This window comes from Fukomys damarensis, unplaced genomic scaffold (assembly GCF_012274545.1).
Source record: "Fukomys damarensis isolate Sample0158 unplaced genomic scaffold, DMR_v1.0_HiC HiC_scaffold_1, whole genome shotgun sequence".
In the NCBI taxonomy this organism is placed as follows: domain Eukaryota; kingdom Metazoa; phylum Chordata; class Mammalia; order Rodentia; family Bathyergidae; genus Fukomys; species Fukomys damarensis.
Window position 1 is genome coordinate 53,773,983 of NW_022900913.1, and position 19,888 is coordinate 53,793,870.

Below are 19,888 nucleotides of genomic sequence, written 5' to 3' on the forward strand. Positions count from 1 at the left end.
TATTCTCTAAATAATGAAAAAAGAATAAGATAAGACTATAAGAGCGAGAAGCAATTTAAATATGTTCAGGGACCATTTTCATCTCCAGAATTAAGGATTATTTTGATGTTACATCATTGCCTTTTCTCTTTTACTTTCCTTTTTAGTTTTATTTTAGGATTCCCTATTTTTAATGTTCATACAGAGATTTCTTTAACTGAAATACCGAATAGTTTCTTTGGTGTGAAAAACTACAATAGTACACAGGATCCTAATGAGATAATTAATAATGTGAAATAGGAAGTAAAGGGCTAAAGGTGTAGGGAAAGTGGGAAGGGTGGGGGAAAGGTAATAAGGGAGAGGAACAAAATATGAGAAACTGAAAAAATGGAAATAAAGTGTTTGTAAATGGGGAGGGGAGGAGGGGGTGAAGGGAGGGCAGGGACAAGGGGAAAAATGAGAATCAAGACCTATTATGTAAAGGTACAGAATCCCAATGATGAATGTAATTGTATTGTATACCTAGATTGTACCAATAACCTCAATAAAAAGAAAAAAAAAAAGATATGTGTATACGACAATTCCCCAAGGTGAGTGTATTCATTATATATTGCAAACATGTACTAATTTTTAAAAGAACAAAAAATAAGAGGGCTGAGGATGTAGCTCAGTGCAAAGGCCCTGGGTTCAATCTGCAGTACTGCCCAAACACCAAACAGGTGGAGCTCGCCACCTGCCTTCAGCTTTCTGCACGCGCACCTACCTGGAGAGCCGACGCCTCTGCAAAGCCACTTTCCTCCCGACACCTGCTGTCCCGAGCAACCTTCTGCTGTTTGGCGTCCAGCATTGCAAGGGCTTCCAAGTACTGCTGGTTCAAAACTAGGCAGGGCCAGCCGCGAAAGGGTTATTGGGTCTGAGGCCTAACCGCGGCCTCCTCTACCCAGTTACACCTGCACCGTATTCCCATTAATCCCAAGCGATGAATGCATTACGGTCTCTACCCTCAAGATCAAGCTGCACACAGCCTACCTGATCAACAGTGAGTGTTATGGGAGCAACGGGATGTAACCCTAGAAAGCCCAGGCATTAGCTGGGTGCTACACCATCCCCAGCCATTTCTGCTTTTTTAATTTTGAGACATGGTCTTGGCTGAGTCACTAAATTGCCCAGCTGGGCTCAAATTTGCCTTCCTTCTGCCTCAGCAGCTTCTCAAAGTGCAAGGAATATAGACACTGGCCTCTGTCCCAGGCAAGGCGTTCTCTTCCCTTGGGAAGCATCCCAACTCTGCTTCCCAAGTCTGCTCCTGCTCTTGGTTCATCTGCAGGAGTTTCAGAAAGGGACCACATGGGGTCAACCACCCAGAGACCCCGCAGACGGTAAGGCCTAGGCAGTGCTCCCAGCACTGTGCTCCCACAGCTGCACCAGCTCCCCAGGTTCCAGGAGACAAGCCACGTGCTGAGGAAGAGGCCCTGCTATCTTCGGGGAAGAGCAACCCTAGCTTCTCCTTGCTGCAGGTCAGAGAGCAGGAAGAGGGTGGGGTGTGTCCTGAGCGCACCCACAAGGTGACAGCCCTGGGTGCTGAGGCAGCCTCTGGGCCTGCTGACTAATCTCATCTGGAAGCATAAAAGGCCTCAGCCCTGGCCAATCTGAGGCTTGTTTGGTCCCTTTAAACCACCATTTGCCTTCTGTTAGGGAGGGAAAATTAGCGTCCTCTCTTAAAAATGTGTAAAAATATAGTCAGACGTAGTGGTGCATGCCTGTAATCCCCACCATTTGGGAGGCTGAGGCAGGAGGATTGCTTCAAGTTTGACGCCAGCCTGGGCTACATAGTGAGGTCAACGCAATCTGAACTACGTAGTGAGACCCTGTCTCAAACTTTTTTTTCTTTTTGTAAAATGTTACCAGCAAACACCTTAATATGCTCCCACCAACTTCCATCGTGAGACAGTTCATTATATATGCAATATTTAGTATAGAAATCATAGTGCATGTCCCTATATTCACACACATACATGTATGTGTGAGGTCTGTGTATGCAGAGAATCTCTACTTAAATTCCTCAAGCACCACGCTGTACCATTCTGCTTTACATGCAAACTAAGTGAGAAAGGGAAACGGGCAGCAAGTGCATAATGCGTGTGAGCTTTTACTTCAGCATGATGGAAACCTTTTGGAAGGAATGGCGCTTACACTGCTACCAGTGCCGCTAAAGTATTCGCTTGTTTGTTTCATCTTGAGACAGATTCTCACTGTGATCCTCCTGCCTCAGCCTCACGGCCACTGAACTGTCACTTTTAAATGTTAATTTTATGTTGTGTGGATAAATCCTTTAAACTGAAAAAAACCTAAATGAAGATGAGTATAGTGGTGCTTGTCTGTAATCACAGCTCTGTGGAAGGCTGAACCGGGAAGGTCACAACTTCAAGCCCAACCTGGGCAACTTACAGACTTAGTAAGACTTTGTCTCAAAATTAAAAAAAAAAATTCTTAAAAGGGGTAGGGATGTAGATCAGTGTGAAGTTCCTTACCTTCATTTTCAGACTTCAGCATCCTAATTTCTTCTGTTTTCACTTTCAAATTCTCTTTGAGAACTGCATTTTCAGCGTTTAGTCTGGAAAAAAGCACCTTCCAAATAACTACATTAGCACTTCCTCACTGAGAGAGAATATTTTTATTTCCATTTTTAAAACACAAAAATATAAATATAATTTTGCTTACTTCAAGACAGTCTAGAATTTACATGTGTCACAAAATTAAAACAATGTAAAGGAATGTGGTAAGATTTCAAACTCTTAACCTTTCTGTATGCTTAGTTGAGAAATAATCAGAATCAGACATATTTCTAAGGCAACTATTTTGCATATTCATTCTGTTTAATAAAGTTTTCACTGAAAAATGCAAAACAAAACAAAATTTTTTTGTTTTGTTTTTTTTTGAGACAGGGTCTCACTATGTAGTTGAGACTGACCTGGAACTCACTATGTAGCCCAGTCTGGTCTTGAACTCACAGCGATCCTCCTGCCTCAGCCTCCTGAGTGCTGGGATTACAGGTTTGGGTCACCAGAAAATTTTTAATTCAAATTAATAATCATTTAAGATGGTGTGGTGGTACACGCCTGTGATCCCAACACTCAGGAAGCTGAGGCTGGAGGATCATCACGAGTTTAAAGCCAGATGGGCAACATACAGAATTTAAGGCCAACCTGGACTACCAAGCAAGACCCTGTCTTGAAAAACAAAACAAACAATAAAAGAAATAACATCAAGAATCAACGAACAGGGCCAGGGATTTAGCTCAGTGGTCCACTGCCTGCCTCACAAGCCCAAAGACCTGAGTTCAATTCCCCGTACCAAAAAAAAAACAAAATCAATAAACAGGATTATATAAAATTAAAAGGCTTCTGTGCAGCAAGGAAACAACCAAGAGTGAAGAAATAACCTATAGTATGGGAACATTTTTTGCCAGCTACTCCTCAGAAGTCTAACATCTAGAATATATAACAAGCCAGGCATGGTAGTGCCTGTAATCCCAGTCGGGAGGCTGATACAGCAGGATCACCATGAGTTCAAGACCAGCCTAGGCTACATAGTGAATTCAAGGTCAGCCTGAACTACATAGCAAGACCTTATTTCAAAAACCTAATTAAAAAAAAAAGGTAAAAGAAACTGAAGCAGGATGCTACATGCCTGTAATCCCAGCTACTTAGGAAGTTGAGGCAGGAGGATCAAAAATTCAAGCCCAGGGCCAGCGATTTAGCTCAGTTGTTCCACCACCTGCCTTGTAAGCACAAGGCTCCAAGTTCAATCCCCAGTACAAAAAAAAAAAAAAAAATTCAAACCCTGCCTAGGCAATTTAGTGAGACCCTATCTCAAAATATTTTCTGTGTGGGAGTGCTGGTGCACCCTTGTAATCCCAGCACTTGAGAGGCTGAAGCAGGAGGATTGCCATGAGTTGGACGCCAGCCTGGGCTACCTAATAAAGTCAAAGCCAGCCTGAACTATATAGCGAGATTCTGTCTCAAAAATATATATTTTTTTTAATGGGCCAGGGATTTAGCTCAGTGGTTCCACCACCTGCTTCACAGGTGCAAGGCCCTGAGATCAATCCCCAGTACTAATAAAAAAATACATATTTTTTGTTTGTTTGTTTGTTTGTTTGTTTTTGAGACACGGTCTTACTATGTAGTTGAAGATGGCCTTGAGCTCACTATATAGCTAGGTTGGCCTCAAACTCACAGTGATCCTCCTGCCTCAGCCTCCCGAGTACTGGGATTACAGGTGTGTGCAACCACACCCAGCGGTAACAGATTAATTTCTAAATAACTGCCTTTCTAGTAAAATATAAAGTTATTAAATAAACACTAATAAAAGAGTTGCTCAAAGATGTTTTTGAAAAAGTTTCAATGCCAAAATCATTTTGAAAACATTTCTCTTACATTGTATTAAATTAATATATACTTTAGGGCCAGGGATTTTGCTCAGTGGCACCCAGCCTGCCTCTCAAGTGCAAGGTCCTGAGTTTGATCCCTGGTACCAAAAAAAAAAAATTATTTTCTTTAAATAAAAATATGGAGAGGCTGAGGCAGGAGGATTGCTGTAAGTTTGAGACTAGCCTGGGCTACATAGTGAGTTCCAGGTCAGTCTCAACTACACAGTGAGAGCCTGAGTCAAAAAACCAAAAAAAAAAAAAAATATGGAGGGCCTGGGATTCAACTCAGTGGTGCTGCCACCTGCCTCACAAGCACAAGGTCCTGAGTTCAATCCCCATACCAAAAAATAAATAAATAAATAAATAAAAATACGGAACTAGTAATAAGCAGTAAGAATTTTATAATATTTCATTGAACTCAAAGCAGGAAGCTTAAACGACATCTGAATTACCTGCATGTTAAAGAGTTTCAAGGAAAATTATGGAATAACAAACCAACCCGAGCGGGAAGAGCGCTTGCCTATCATGTGTGAGGTCCTGGGTTTGATCATCAGCAGAAGGTAATAAATAGAATAAAAACAATATGCAAACCTGTCATATTTTTGAGTCCAAGATTCCTCTATGTTTTTAAATCTATTCTGATCAAATTCTATTTCCCACTGCAAGGCATTTATTTCCTAAGGAAAGAAAATCACACATTCATGGAAAATTACTAAAAATAAATTATTTCAGGGTACTGTAAACAGGTAAAGTAAATCATAGTCATTTCACAAAAAAGGTTTAAAGAGAAATAATGATCACTCAGAGTCCATGACATTTGTTAACACATGTGACATGCCTGTTATCACTCAAAAAAAACTCTTCCCAAAGCTCACTATAAAAACATTTCCAACTGTTTGAATTCAAAATTTGCTGGAATGAAGCCGGCTTCCTCAGCACCCACTGCTGCCCCAGGTAGTCACCAGGAGCAGCCTTCACTCTCAGAAGTCTCAGCCCGGGAGGCCCAGGAGGGGAGGACATCGCAGACAGCGGAAGTGACCACTGGGGCCAGCTCCTGACTTCCTTTCCAGTGTGCTGGAGTCGGGGGATGCAGACCGTGCCAGAAGCACAGGCAGGAAAACAGAATGACAACAGGAAGTATGGCTTCAGTAGGCCACCTGCTGCCATAAATGAAGGAAAGTAACTCATTCCCCACAAGACAATCTGTCCTGATGGCTGCTACAGAGAGGCCACCACATATAGAGCGAAGGACACATCTACCAGTGTGGGGCGTTGGACAAACTGCTACTTATATCCCACTGGACTGAACAAATCTACGCTAAGAGTGCAAATACCTTCTCCAACAATCTCTTTTGTTCTACAGTTTTCTGAAGCACCGCCTGTGTGTGGCTTGTGGCTTTCCCAAGGACTGCCTAGGAGAAAGAAAAATAGCATCTGTGTAGATCACATTTCTGATCATGCCTGTGATACACAGTGAGGTTCGTCTTTTCATTTTAAGATAACAAAATTAACCTGAGAAGGAGAGGTTTGTTTTTTTTTTGTACTGGGGATCGAACTCAGGACCTAGTGCTTGTGAGGCAGGCGGCGGAACCACTGAGCTAAATCCCCGGCCCTGTGGAGAGTTTAATAGCTCAAGCTCAGAGGATCTTGGTTTGGCTCTTTTCTGTTGAATGTAAGTGTTACGGAAGGAATCAGTAAGTGACACACAGAGAGTGAGCAGAATGGAAGTAAAATAACACATTTACTCATCGATAAGGGTCGATCGCGCATAAGCCATGCCTGGATCGACGATGCACTGGGTTACAACTCCTCCTTTTATGGGGTTTCACAGCCTTGACTTCATTTGGGTGGTTACATTTCATTCTCACAGTTCAAATCATAGTCACAGAATAGCTAATCTTTTCAACCCAGATGTAACAGTTCTTTGCAGTTGGGGAGTTTAACTCTAAGAGTCGCCTAGTTATCTATTCTAGTCCATAGGGAGGGGGGGCGTTCAGGGTCAGGGGAGAAAATGTTAGCAATGGATTCTTTCATTTAGACACTTTTATGATCATGTGGCTCCATTCTCTTCGGAGCTCAAGACCTTCGGAGCTGTGCCCTGTTATCTCAGGTAAGACCAAATGCCTCATTCAGTGATTAGTGCCTTCCATGCCTATTAGTTTTGAGCTAAAACAAAGCAAACTGCTGTTAGAGGCAGCAGAAACCACTTTACACTGTAACACTTCATAGGTTTTTGCTATTTATAAAAGTTTTCCCTATCATAAGCATGAAAGAATGAGTTTTCCATACAAGAAAATGTACACAACACAATTATTTGTCATAGTCACAAAGATGAAACAACTCAAATGTTCATCAACTGGTACCTGGATTAAACAGAATTGGTACATCTATTCAGTGGAATATTATTTGGCAACAAAAAGGAAGAACACATTGATAACATGCTATGGCATTTGTCAAAAACATGCTAGCTAAAAGAATCCAGGTACAAAAGAATCTATTTGTGTGAAACAGAAAAGGCAGCAAAGACACATCAGATGGAAAGACCAGTAGTCACCTGGGGCTGGGGTGGGTATGAGTTTTGTCTGATGACAGAAGTGTCCTGAGGTTAGCCTGGAGTAACAGCTGGAGAGCTCCAAGTTTACTAAAAGTAAACTGAACTGTACACTTAAACAAAGTGAAAGTTATGGTATATAAATGATAAAACTGTTAAAAATCTAGGCAGTTACTTGAAACCCACAAAAACCCCACAACTATATTAAGCATTACTGCTCTTGTTTTCAAAGTTAAAAATGAGCCATCTATTGAGGTGCACACCTGAAATCCCAGCACTTGGGAGGCTGAGGCAGGAGGACTGTGAGTTTGAGTCCAGCCTAGGCTTAGTCTAAGGCTAGCCGGGGCTACACAGTTAGAACCTGTCATAAAATAATTAAGTAATTAATTTTTCAAAAGCTAAAAAACAAAGCTGGGGATTTAGCTCAGTGGTACCTTGCCCGCCTCACAAGCATAAGGTCCTGAGTCTGATCCCTGGTACCAAAAAATGAAAAAAAGAAAGAAAGAATCTAAAAAATAAGTCCTCGGGAGACTGAGACAAGAGGGTCACTGTGAGTTCAATGGGTACATAGTGAGACCCTGACATAAAAAAAATAAAAGTTGAGGGGCCGGGAATTTAGCTCAGTGGTTCCACTGCCTGCCTTGCAAGCACAAGGTCCTGAGTTCAATCCCCAATACCAAAAATAAATAAATAAAAGTTGAGCCGGGGATTTAGCTCAGTGGTGTCACTACCTGCTTCACAAGTACAAGGTCCTGAGTTCGATCCCTGGTACCGAAAGCCAAAAACATACCAATTATTGGAGTGTGTAAGAGATAATAACTTCTTACCATGCTCTGAAGAATTTTCAGTGCTTCTTCTTTCCCTTCAAGTTGTCTTTGAGATGCTTCAAGTTCAGTTTTTAAAATTTCTACCTCCTGCGGACAGAAATAAAATTAGTCTTTCTATCTGCAAGATAATGCACTCCCCAAATTATCAGTTTGGCCGGCCCATTTACCATTGGTTGTGAATTCCTCTTTTGATTTTGTAAATTTTGTAAATAAACCAGTCAGGCTGAAGTTGAGAGTAGGATTCTAATTAAAAACCCAAAGCTTTTGCTTCTACATGTTCAAGCCATGAGACTAATATGCAAAAAATATCTTCAGGCCACATAAAATAAGCACGAGGCCAACTAGACTGTTACAGTAACTGCTGTGGTGTTGACTGTGTCCCCCACCCCAACTGTGAACGCGGCCTTATTTGGAAAAGGGTCTTAGCAGACATGTTTATAAAAAAATAAGAACTGTAGGCAATTTAAATGTAACAGTTTAACTGAGCAAAGAATGATTTGCATATTGGGCACTTTGTGGACTGGAAGAGGCTTAGAGCCCCACTGTGCAAGCCACATTTATAGACATAAAACAGAAGTATCGGGATTGGTAGTTACACCTCAGCCTTCACGGTATTCGGCACCAGTGTGATCAGCCACACATGCTCTGATTGGCTGAGACTTAAGTGGTTATTACAAAAAAAATAAAAACAAAAACTCCTAAATCCAGCGTTGCATGTTTATGTGCTAAATTACATAGAGACTGCAGCTATGCAGGCAGCCTGGGTACTGGCCAATTTAGAATCATTTAACAGAAGCAATCAAGTCAGGATGAGGTCATGATGGTTAGGGTTGGCTCCAATCCAATGAGTGAAGTCTTTTTTTTTTTTTTTCCTGGTACCAGGATTGCACTTTGGTCCTTGCACTTGCAAATCAGGCACTGTAACCACTGAGCTAAATCCCCGGCCCTTTTTTTTTTGGTTTTTTGAGACAGGGTCTCACTGTGTAGTTGAGACTGACCTGGCACTCACTATGTAGCCCAGGCTGGTCTCAAACTCATAGCGATCCTCCAGCCTCAGCCTCCCAAGTGCTGGGATTACAGGCGTGCACCACCACGCCCAGCTGACTGACGTCTTTATTTTATTTGCATATTTAATTTTAGCTGTGGCTAAGTTTATTTGAAAAAGTAAAAGTGAAGAGTGAGACAAATTGGCTCTGCGGAGCAAGCTAGGATTGAATCAAAGAGGACAAAGCGAGATAAAAATACACCCTGAAGTCTGTGAGGAAAGTCATGATGGCCCAATGACTGGAGTCTACACAATTAGGGACATTTCTGAGGAGCGACACTCAGTGGAGAAAGCTATGAGAGACAGGGGCAGAGACAGGATTTTGCTGCTACCAGCCAAGGGCTGAGCACCAAGGGCTGCAGCAACCACTGAAAGCACCAAGAGGCACACAGGGGTTCGCCTCTGGAGCCTCTGGAAGAAGCAAGGCCCACCCAAACCTAGATTCAAGTTTGTGGCCTCCAGAACTGAGAGGCAGTAATTTCTGCCGTTTTAAACCACCAGTTTGTGGTACTTTGTCAACAGTCATTTGGACAAGAAAAGTCACAAACACACCAAGGCGGGCTTCCTGTTTCCCAAAGGAGGGAGCTACACGCCCACCCAGGCTCAGGCCTCAGACCCTCCCAGGGAGGACATCTAACATCGGGGAGCGGAGGAGGGCAGAGGAGCAGGTCAAAGGCGAGCAGAAGACACAAAACAGGGCATGATGATACAGCACCCTTTCAAAAGATGGGGTGCATGAGAAACAGGAGGGCTGAAAAGACAGAGGGTGAGTGACGGTTCAGAGGCTGGACTCAGGCCCAACACCCCAGGTAATCCCCAGCACCTAACAAAGAAAACAGAATATCTGGAAAGCCAGTATTTACAATTTGGTATGATTTAAACAAAGTTTCCATTAGCAGACTTTATTCACATGAGACTTTATATATTAGCCAGAGGACATACCTCTAAGGTTTCTTGAAGACGTTGCCTTAGTTCTTCATTTGACAGTTCTGAATTAGACTCTATTAAGGGGAAAAAAAAACCCTTCAATATTTTCTTTAGTTAAATAGAGGACATCTGTTTACAAAATATTAAATACAGGCTTTTTGCTGGGCATGATGGTGGTTCACACCTATAATCCCAGCACTTGGGAGGCTGAGGCAGGAGGATCATTTTGAATTCAAGGTCAGCCTGCACTACATAGTGAGTTCAAAGCCTGCCTGTGCTACATAGTAAGACCCTATCTCAAACAAAACAAAACAAAAGCAAAAAACAGGTTTTCTCTAAATTACAAAAAGAACACTATTGTAATAAACCAGCTAATAATAATAATAAGCTTAAAACATTTCATAACTGGGTGTGAAAGTACATACCTGTAATCCTAGCCCTCTGGGAGGCTGAGGCAGGAGGATTACAAACTCAAGCCTAGCCTGGGCAATTTAGCAATTTAGCAAGACCCAAAATGAAAAAAATAATAACAATAAAAAATGGGCTAAAGCTGGGTGTGGTGGCGCGCACCTGTAATCCCAGCACTTGGGAGGCTGAGGCAGGAGGATCACTAGGAGTTTGAGACCAGCCTGGGCTACATAGTGAGTTCTAGAGCAGTCTGAACTACATAGTGAGACCCTGTCTCAAAACAAAACAAAACAAAACAAAAAATGGGCTGGAGAAAAAAGGGGGCTGAGGATATAGCTTAGTATAAAGAACCTGGACTCAGTTCCCAACATACGTACATACATATAGATAGATAGATAGATAGATAGCAACTTTTGAACGAAAGGACGTCTAAAAAAGTACTCTAATACATAAAATTTATGTTGGAATTTGTTAGTTTCTATATCAAAAAAATAAATGTATAGAAAAAATATGAATATTGGTGAGTGAAATAAATAGGTGTTGGTGTTTGGCTTAAGCTTGATCAGTGCAGTAATATGGCAAAGAAATAAATCTGAATCTAACTTCTTTCTGAGGAGAATAACTGACTAGCCATCTCCTGTGACTTCATTCTCCCTTCACTACAATCAACCAAGAAATGCAACTGAGCTTTGTAAGAGCTGCATTTTCATTTCCATCTCACTGGCAAGAAAACGTATGAAGGTGATAAATTATAAGCAAGAATATAAGAAGTAGTAAAAGGAAGAAAAAGTAATTTCAGAAGGAATAATTTGAGGGACATTCTTCAGAGCAATTTTTCTTCGCAGTTGTGAACGAAAGTTCAACATGACAGCAGGCAGGCAAAAGCTAATTGTGTTTTCACTGTGACAACACAGGTTTCCAAAGGAGGATGCAGTGACACTGGGTTGGCAATGACAAGTTCTGTTCTAGTACTGTTTGTGGCTACCAGGAAAAATGCACCCAGAGATGCCCACATCCTCATCCCCAGACCCATGAAGCCATGGCCAAAGGGACCAACTGAGTGGATGCCATGAGAGACGGAGATGTGGATTTTGCGGCTTAGCCAGGCGGCTTTGGCTCACTCAGAAAGTCCTTATAAAGGCAAGACAGAGGCCAGGAGTCCCCAATGGCGTGACATGACAGCATGCAGCCCAGGCAGCCCTGCAGTTCAAGGAGGGCGCGCGTGCCTCAGCCTCTATCAGAGCAGCCCTGCCCACACCTGGGTGTTGGCCCAGTGAAATCTGTTTGGTCCTCAGGCCTGCAGAACTGCAAGTTAATAAATCTACCGTACATTGTTTCAAGCCACTTCCTGCGGTGGTTCGGAAGTTAGGTGTTAGTGACAACAAATTCCTCAGGGGCTGGGGTAGAGGGGTAGAGCTCCGTGCCATAGTGTGAGCTTGGATTCAAACTGCAGTGCAAGAAGGGAAAGCAGGAAGCTGGGGATTTGGCTCAGTGATTCCACCTGCCTTGCAAGAGCAAGGGCCAGAGTTCGATCCCCAGTACTGCCCCCAACCCCAAAAAGAAGGGAAAGCAGAAAGGAAAAAAATTACACTGACCGAGGATCAGTTCAACTCTGACAAAAAGAAGAGTCTCGGGCCTGGGATTTAGCACTGTAGTTCCAACGCTTGAGTTCCACCCCCGGTACCAAAAAAAAAAAGAAAGAAAGAAAAGAGGCTCAGACTTCCTGTTAAACCTAGCTTATATCCCAGCAGCTTCCTCATGCTTTTACAAAGACAGCCTAGCACCATGTTCAATTTTCAGTACCTTGTTTGCCAAACAATATCCATCCTCTATGCATTAAAAAGGAATTAGAAAAAAAAATACAAATGGCCCATCTTAATTTTGAGATTTCGAAGGCTAGTACGACTTTTTATAAATTGAAATCATTTTTTTTTCTTTCTTGCAGTACTGGGGATCAAACCTAGGCCCTCATACCACACGCTAGGCATTTCTCTGAGCTACAACTCTTAACCGTGAAATCTCTCTCCCCCACACCTCCTCTGCTCTCCTCTCCTCTCTTCCCCGCTTCCCTCCCTCCCCCTCTCCTCTGAGCCCAGGTGGTTCACAGCTAGCTGCAGCCCTCTGAATTTTTATTTAGGGACAGGGTCTTGATAAGGTGTCCAAACTGGTCTCAAATCTGCTGTCCTTAGGCTCCAGGGGAGCTGAGATTATGGGCATGGCCACACCCCCGCCTGGATTGTTATTTCCTACTGGTTTTGTTGTTTGTTTTTTTTTAATTTGTTCGTTTTTCCTGAATATCTTGGATCTACAGGTCTTGAATTTAAGGATGCAGAACCCGTGGGTTAGGAGGCCAACTGTATTTTCATGTTGTTTTAACTTGTGAGGTGGGTACGGTTTCAGGTGGGGAAGTTATCCAACATGGGTTACAGAGGACTGAGCAAGACCAGAGCTGCCGCAGTGCAGACAGGGACTCACCCTTGGACTCCCAATCCTTCTGGAGCTGTAACGTTCTATCCCAGTACGATTCCGAATTTATTCGTTTTTCTTATTTTGTTTTGACAAGTTTTGAGGATCCCAGACTACTCTAAAATAACCAGAAGCATCCGAGTTCTGCCTGGAACATCCTTTCTCCTCCCCACGTTGTGCAGGAGCTCACCTATCACCTTGTCCCACGCCCCCCACTGGCACACTCTTCTCCTGAGCACCGCCTGCTGCCGCTGTAGTGTATGTGCTGGTTTGTGAGTTTACCTCCTGCTGCTTGAATACAATGTGAAACACTTGAGCACCTCACCCTGTTGTGCTCACTTACGTTACTGCCAGAACCTAGACCAGTGCCCGGTACCTCATAGGACCCAGTAACTACCAATTGGTAAGAAAAAATAAATAAAGAATAAAACTACCCCCACAAAAGAGCAAGGTAAAAGCCAGCCGTGCTGGCACAGGCCTATAATCCCAGCCCTCTAAAACACAGAGGCAGGAGGATCACAAGTTTGAGCCCAGCATGAAGAACACAGGAACTTAGCAAGACCCTGTCTCAAAATAAAAAATAAATATATAAAATTAAAATAAATAAATAAAAGAAGAGCTAGGAATGTAGCTCAGTGTGAAGGCCCTGTGTTCAATCCCCAGGACTTAAAAAAAAAAAAAAAAAAGGTGGGCGATCACTGTTACCACTAACACACACACACACACACATTACATTAATAATGCAGAATAACTGTATTACGAACTGTAGTTCATAATTTTCACAAAGCTTCGAAATACAAACATCAATTAATTCTGCGCTATCATTGACTGCACTAATCTCAAAGGCGAGTGAGGATGAATTTCTGAACTCTACCTGTTTTCTGTTTGCTCTTGAGGGAAGGGTGACCAGAGCTTTGCATCCTTACCAGGGTTCCCTTCCTGACTACAGCTGGATGTTCTGGGCCTCTGGGGACTTGTGGTTTGCTGGCTCTTCTGCGGGAAATACTGGAAAACGGCCCCATTTCTTTCTTCCCCATCCCTTGGAGGTGGAGGAGGACTGAAGCTCTTCCCATCTGATCTTCTGGATGTACGTAAACGTGAGTCTTCCAGCTTGCAGAGGCTGCCAGGTGTCCGGCTGAGGCCGTAGCCCAGGTCGCCTTCCGTCATGTCATCCTCTTCTGGCTCCCAGATCTGCACCTCGGATGCACTCAGCGACCTCCCAACCTTGCTCATGAGCAAATGCTTGCTTCATCATAGGGAAAAACAGTAATTAAAACTCATCAGTAAATCCAGTGACCCTACTTCTGGGAATTTAAATGAATGAACAAACAACCAAATAAATAAATAAAAGTTGGAGCTCAGCCTGGGTGAGACCCTGTCTCAAAATAAAAAAAGAAAGGGCTGGGGATGTAGCCCCAGGCTCAAGCACCTGTCACACACACACACACACACACACACACGCAAACAATATAAAATACACATAAAACGAAATAGTATTCAGACTTTAAAACTAAAGATAGTTGTTAATTTTCCACAGCATAAATGAGGCTGGATAATATTAAGCAAGTGAAAGTAGTCAGGTATAGAAAGAATGTGCAGGACCACGGGGTCTCATCTGTATGTGGAATCCACAAAGAGAGAAGCAGAGCGGAATAAGAGTTACCAGAGGCTGGGAGGTGGGGGAAATGGACTGATGATGGTCCGAGGGCTCACAGCCCCGAGACAGGAAAAATCACATTTCTTCTCTTGAGAGATATTGCACCCACATGCCGTATATACTTAACAATAATGTATTGTACACTTCCAAATCACCAAGAGTAAAATGTCAAATGTTCTCATCTCAAAAATACCTTTGATGTGATGGATATGTAAGCTTACTTTATTCTATATTGTACTCATGAATCATTACATCATTTTGTACCTAATAAATATATAATCGCTTCTCGGCCTTCTGGCTAACATCAAGTATAGTACCCAATAAATATATACAACTATAGTTTGTTAGTTGACAACTGAAATTACAATCTTAAAAATATTAAAGTGAACTAAGTTTGGCCTAAAAGTTCTGCCCACATAGTGAATTATAATCTAACTTCCCCATAACTTGTTCTTGTAACAAGCAGCCAAGTCTCAGCCAATCACAACAGGTTCAGGGGCTGGGGCTTTAGCTCAGTGGCACCTTGTCTGCCTCACAAGTACAAAGTCCTAAGTTTGATCCCCGGTACCAGCCCCCCCCCAACCAAAACTAGTTTGGACAGCTGTAAAGTTTGTCCTAAGAACTTTGGGTCCAAGGATTTAGCTCAGTGGCACTGCACCTACGTTGCAAGTGCAAGGTCCTGAATTCGAAACCCAATTTTAAAAAAAAGGCTGGGGATTTAGCTCAGTGGTGCCGCTGTCTGCTTTGCAAGTGCAAGGTCCAGAGTATGATCCCCACTACCCAAAAAAAAAAAAAGCAGGTTCAAATAAGGCAAATAACAAACTTTAATGAGTCAGTTCTCTGGATACCTTCCTTACTCTTATTTGTCACTTCCTTTTTTTCTGACTAAAATACAACCTGCACATGTGTCAGGGCAGAGTGAGTGTTCTGAACCAGTTTTGATCCAGGCTGCTGCCCGATTCTAGAACCATAAAAGCCAGTTAAGATGATCTGTAAAACTAGATTTGTTGTAATTTTTTTCTTTTATCACAACACAACAAAACTGTGAGTGAAAATAGGTATATAATGACCTAACCTCAATCTGATAAAAGCCATTCATGACGAACCTACTTCCAATACCATATTAAATGGGGAAAAGCTGAAAGTTTTCCCCTTAAAATTAAGGACAAGACAAGGATGTCCATTATTATCACTTCTGTTCAATATAGTTCTTGAAACATTAGCCAGAGCAAGCAGGCAAGAGAAACAAAATATATATGTATAATAAAGGAAGAAGTTGAATTATGATCATTTGTAGATGACATGATCCCTACAATAAAGACCCCCAAAAATTCCACTAAAAAACTGCTAAGAATTTAATAACCAAATTCAGCAATGTAACAGGGTATAAAATCAATATACAAAAATCAACAGCACTCCTAAACATCAATAATGAACTCACTAAGAAAGATATTATGAAAACAAAATTCAAAATAGTATCAAGAAAAATTAAATACTTAGGAGTTAACCTAACCAAGGAAGCGAAAGACTGCTACACAAAGCAGAGTACTGCACTCTGATAAAGGAAATTGAGGAGGACGTCAGAAAATGGAAAGATGTCCCCTGATCCTGGATAGGCAGAACCACTATTACTGTTAAACCACACTTCCAGAACCAATAAACAGATTTAATGCAGTCCCAATCCATATACCAACAGCATTCCTCACAGAACCAGAGAAAACAAACCTAAAATTCATACGGAGCCAGAAGAGACCCAGAATAGCAAAAAGTAATTCTGGGCAACAAGAGCAAAGCAGGAGGCACTGCAATCCCAGACTTCAGGTAATACTACAAAGCTACAGTGATAAAAACAGCATAATACTGGCACAAAAGCAAGCATGTGGATCAGTGGAACAGAACAGAGCAGGAAGAAACAACCCCAGGCACATTCAGCTATCTGATTTTTGACAAAGGGGCCAAAAAAATATCCTGGAGGAAAGACAGCCTCTTTAATAAATAATGTTGGGAAAATTGGTTTTCCACATGCAGAAGATTGTCTAGACCAGTGTCTCTCACCTTGTGCTAAACTAAAATCAAAATCAATCAAAGATCTAAATGTAAGACAGAAATAGTTAATCTGCTGGAAGATAAAATAGGTAAAACTCTTGAAGACATACACATAGGCAAGGACTTTCTGAACAAAACCCCAATTACATAAGAAATACCATCAATGTATGTATGTATGTATGATGGTGCAGACCTGAAATCTCAGCACTCAGGAGACTGAAGCAGAAGGATCGCCACCAGTTTGAGGGCAGCTGGCCTATAGAGTAAGACCCTGGCTCAAAAATAAAAAAAAAAACAAAAAAGAAATAACATTAAGAATCAACAGCACTCAGGAGGCTGAGGCAGGAGGATCGCTGTGAGTTCGAGACCAGCCTGAGCTACATAGTGAGTTTCAGGTCAGTCTCAACTACATAGTGAGACCTTGTCTCAAAACAAACAAACAAACAAACAAACAAAAAAAGAATCAACAAATGGAAGCTGGGGATTTAGTTCAGTGGTTCCACCACCTGCCTCGCAAGTGTGAGGTCCTGAGTTCGATTTCTGTTACCAAAACAAAATTTAAAAATGACAAAAAATAAAAACAAGCAACAAATGGGATCATATCAAAGTAAAAGGATTCTCTGTACAGCAAAGGAAAAAACCAGCAGAACAGAGAGACAACCTACAGAATGGGAAAATTTTTTGCCAGCTACTCCTCGAGCAAAGGACTAATATCTAGAATATACCTATGATCCCACCACTCTGAAGTCTGAGGGAGAAGGATCACCATGAGTTGAAGGCCAGCCTGAACTACATAACTGAGATCCTGTCTCAAGAAGAAGAAGAAGAATATATGAATAAAAAAATTAGATCCCCTAAAAGACCCAATCAAAAACTGGACAAGTGAAATGAAATAGACACTCCTCTGAATAAGTATGAACAGTCAAAAAATACATGAAAAAATGTTCTACACTTCTGGTCATTAGAGAAACTCAAATTAAAACAACACTGAGATTCCATCCTACCCTAGAAAGAATGGCAGTTATCAAAGAATCAAATAATAACAAAGGCTGGTGAGGCTGTTTTGAAACAATATGCCTTTTACATGGTTGCTGGGAATGTGAACTAGTAAACTACTATGGAAGTCAGTATGGAGATTACTCAAAACACTAACATTGGGGATTCTATTTGACCCAGCTATTGTCCTCTCAGGTATCTTCCTGAAAGAATGAAAATAATCATATTACAGTGATACATGCCTACCCATGCTTATAGCAGCACAATTCATAACAGCTAAATCTTGGAAGCAGCCTATTGTTCAGCAGATGAATGGATAAAGAAAACGTGGTATTTATACGCAGTGGAATACTACTCTGCCGTAAAGGAAAAACTTGAGTCATTTGTAGAAAAATTGATGCACTTTGAGGTCATAATGCTCAGTGAAATAAATCAGACACAGAAGCTTAACTATGCCATGGTTTCTCTTACATGGGAAACTCAAAATATAAATAAAGAGTAAATTTAAAGATAGGATAATAGGAAATAGGGAGATAGGTCTTTATGAAAAGGAAGGGGGGATTAGCTCAGTGGTACCACGCCTGCCTCACCAGTGTATGGTCCTGAGTTCGATCCCGAGAATCAAAAAAAAAGGAAGGGGGTCAAGAGATGGTCCATCTTCTATTTCTGTACAGATCAACTAGCAGAGGTTTTGTATTTGGGACAGTGAATTGGTGGGAAGGAGGATATCCCTGTTCCTTCTGCTCCTTTCTATTGCAGATCCTGTGTTCAGAGCCCTGGCCACACTTCTCCCGTGGGCCTGGACTGCTTGCGCCTTGGATACCTGCCCACTGGCTCCTGCCCACTTCAGTGTCCCCTTGCAGGGGCCTTCCTGGAACACACCTGGCACCAGCCCCTCTCTATCACACCACCCTCTGCTTATTCTTGCAGCACCTAAGGCCTTCTCACATACGCCTCCACATTTCACTTATTTTTCAAATGATGCCCCTGAAATCAGGGCCAATAAAAAGAGGAAGCAAATACAAAGGAGGGAGCCAAGCACAGCAGAGACTCAGGGTTTTTTTCCTCCCTCTCTCTTCTTGACGTTTATTTTTTCAATTTCTAAAATGTGTATTAGTACATGTCTGCAGTACATAAAGATAACATCCTCATGGGGAGCTGGTGCAGCACCCCCCCATCTATGTGCTACACTGGGGGTCTCTGCGGTGTGCGACGGACACCTGGAGTCTCCCACAAAGCCCAGGCCTGCTCCCCAGACTGCGAGGAGGGCAGCACAGTCAGGCGAGCAGTTCTGTCTGGTTCATCGCTATTCCAGGACCTACACCAGTACCTGGAACACAGCCCATGCTCAATAAAGGTTTGCTTAATAAATGAATAAAAGAAGGAAGAACAAAATAAAAATACTGAAATACCCACCTCCAGGGCAGAATGCAAAGTAGTCACCTGAACAAGGCTGCACAGTAGGCCATCTGGGTTTCTGCCTGCTGGAGACCACCTCAGCCACCCCACTGGGGACGGGCAGAAACACACAACTTTGTTCCTCCAGTGCGGAGTGCAGTTAACACAGCCTTTCACCACCCAGCATTTCAAAACAGGAGCTTTCCTCTAGCTCTTTAGAAACATTTCATCATTTTCTCAAAGTGTGGTTTAAAGAAAAACAAACAAAAACCTACAGCTGGGTGTGGTGGTGCACTTCTGTGCTCCCAGAAAGATCACAAGTTTAAACCTGCTCTGGGCAACTTTGCAATTTAGTGAGACCCTGTTTCAAAAGGAAAAACAAGAAAAGGCTGGGATGCAGCTCAGTGCAAAAGTCCTGGGTTGGGGTCGGGATTTGGCTCAGTGGTTCTGTAAGAGCCTAACTGAACTAGAGCGACTCCATGTTGACCAGCAAATGACCCAGAGACTGTTGCCCCCCCATCCCTTAGAGGATAACCAATGATTAATTGTGAATTATTAGGTAACTGCTTAGAAGTAGCTGGGAAACTAAATGGAAACTGTAGTGAACATAGAGACCCAAAATTAATCATGCCACTCCTTACTTGCCCGTAGTTGAATGTTCTGAACACCACAATCTATAAAACAATGGGCAATAGATCTGCTGGCCATTAGTATGTAATGGTCGAGTACATGATTGATGACCACCAGCTCGGATCAACTGACCACTTGCCTTTATCCCCTTCCTGTAAGTTTCGAGTATTAACTACCCCCATAGCCCTATATAAAATAGCCTCTGACTCTGAGCTAGTTGCCTCTCCGAACTCCTTGGCTCTGGGAGTGCCGTCTGGCCAGACTAATAAAGGTGTATTTGCCAACCAGCCTGGTGTGTTCCTTCCTGGGTGACTCTCGCTGTCTGACAAGCTCCTGGAGCCTCGCCGAGCTTTAGGGCTCAGCATCATGGAGGCCTTTCGGCTGTTCACACTCCACAGAGTAAAAGTGAGACTTTAAGTCTTACAGTTCCACTACCTGTCTCGCAAACATAAGGTCCCAAGTTCAATTGCTGGTACAGAAAAAAAAAAAAAAAGACCTGGGTTCAATACCAATCCTGAGAAAAAAAAAA

The 19,888-nt window shown here is 42.4% G+C and overlaps 1 protein-coding gene across 8 annotated transcripts in view; it reads right to left on the reverse strand.

Moving 5' to 3' along the window:
- The window catches only part of Ccdc125 (coiled-coil domain containing 125), a 60,223-nt gene that overhangs the window by 33,717 nt on the left and 6,618 nt on the right, over positions 1-19,888 (reverse strand). For 3 of the 8 annotated variants that reach the window (XM_033761241.1, XM_033761236.1, XM_033761242.1), the window contains exons 2-9: positions 18,214-18,220; positions 13,559-13,878; positions 9,774-9,832; positions 7,787-7,873; positions 5,743-5,820; positions 5,000-5,085; positions 2,508-2,590; positions 743-858 (exon numbers count right to left, since the gene is read on the reverse strand). In XM_033761241.1, the coding sequence (XP_033617132.1) occupies positions 743-858; positions 2,508-2,590; positions 5,000-5,085; positions 5,743-5,820; positions 7,787-7,873; positions 9,774-9,832; positions 13,559-13,878; positions 18,214-18,220 (836 nt within the window). Of the gene's footprint in view, positions 1-742; positions 859-2,507; positions 2,591-4,999; positions 5,086-5,742; positions 5,821-7,786; positions 7,874-9,773; positions 9,833-13,558; positions 13,879-18,213; positions 18,221-18,747; positions 18,833-19,888 lie in introns of those variants that run through there. The other 5 variants (XM_010637296.2, XM_010637297.2, XM_010637299.2 and 2 more) reach the window with 3 other exon arrangements.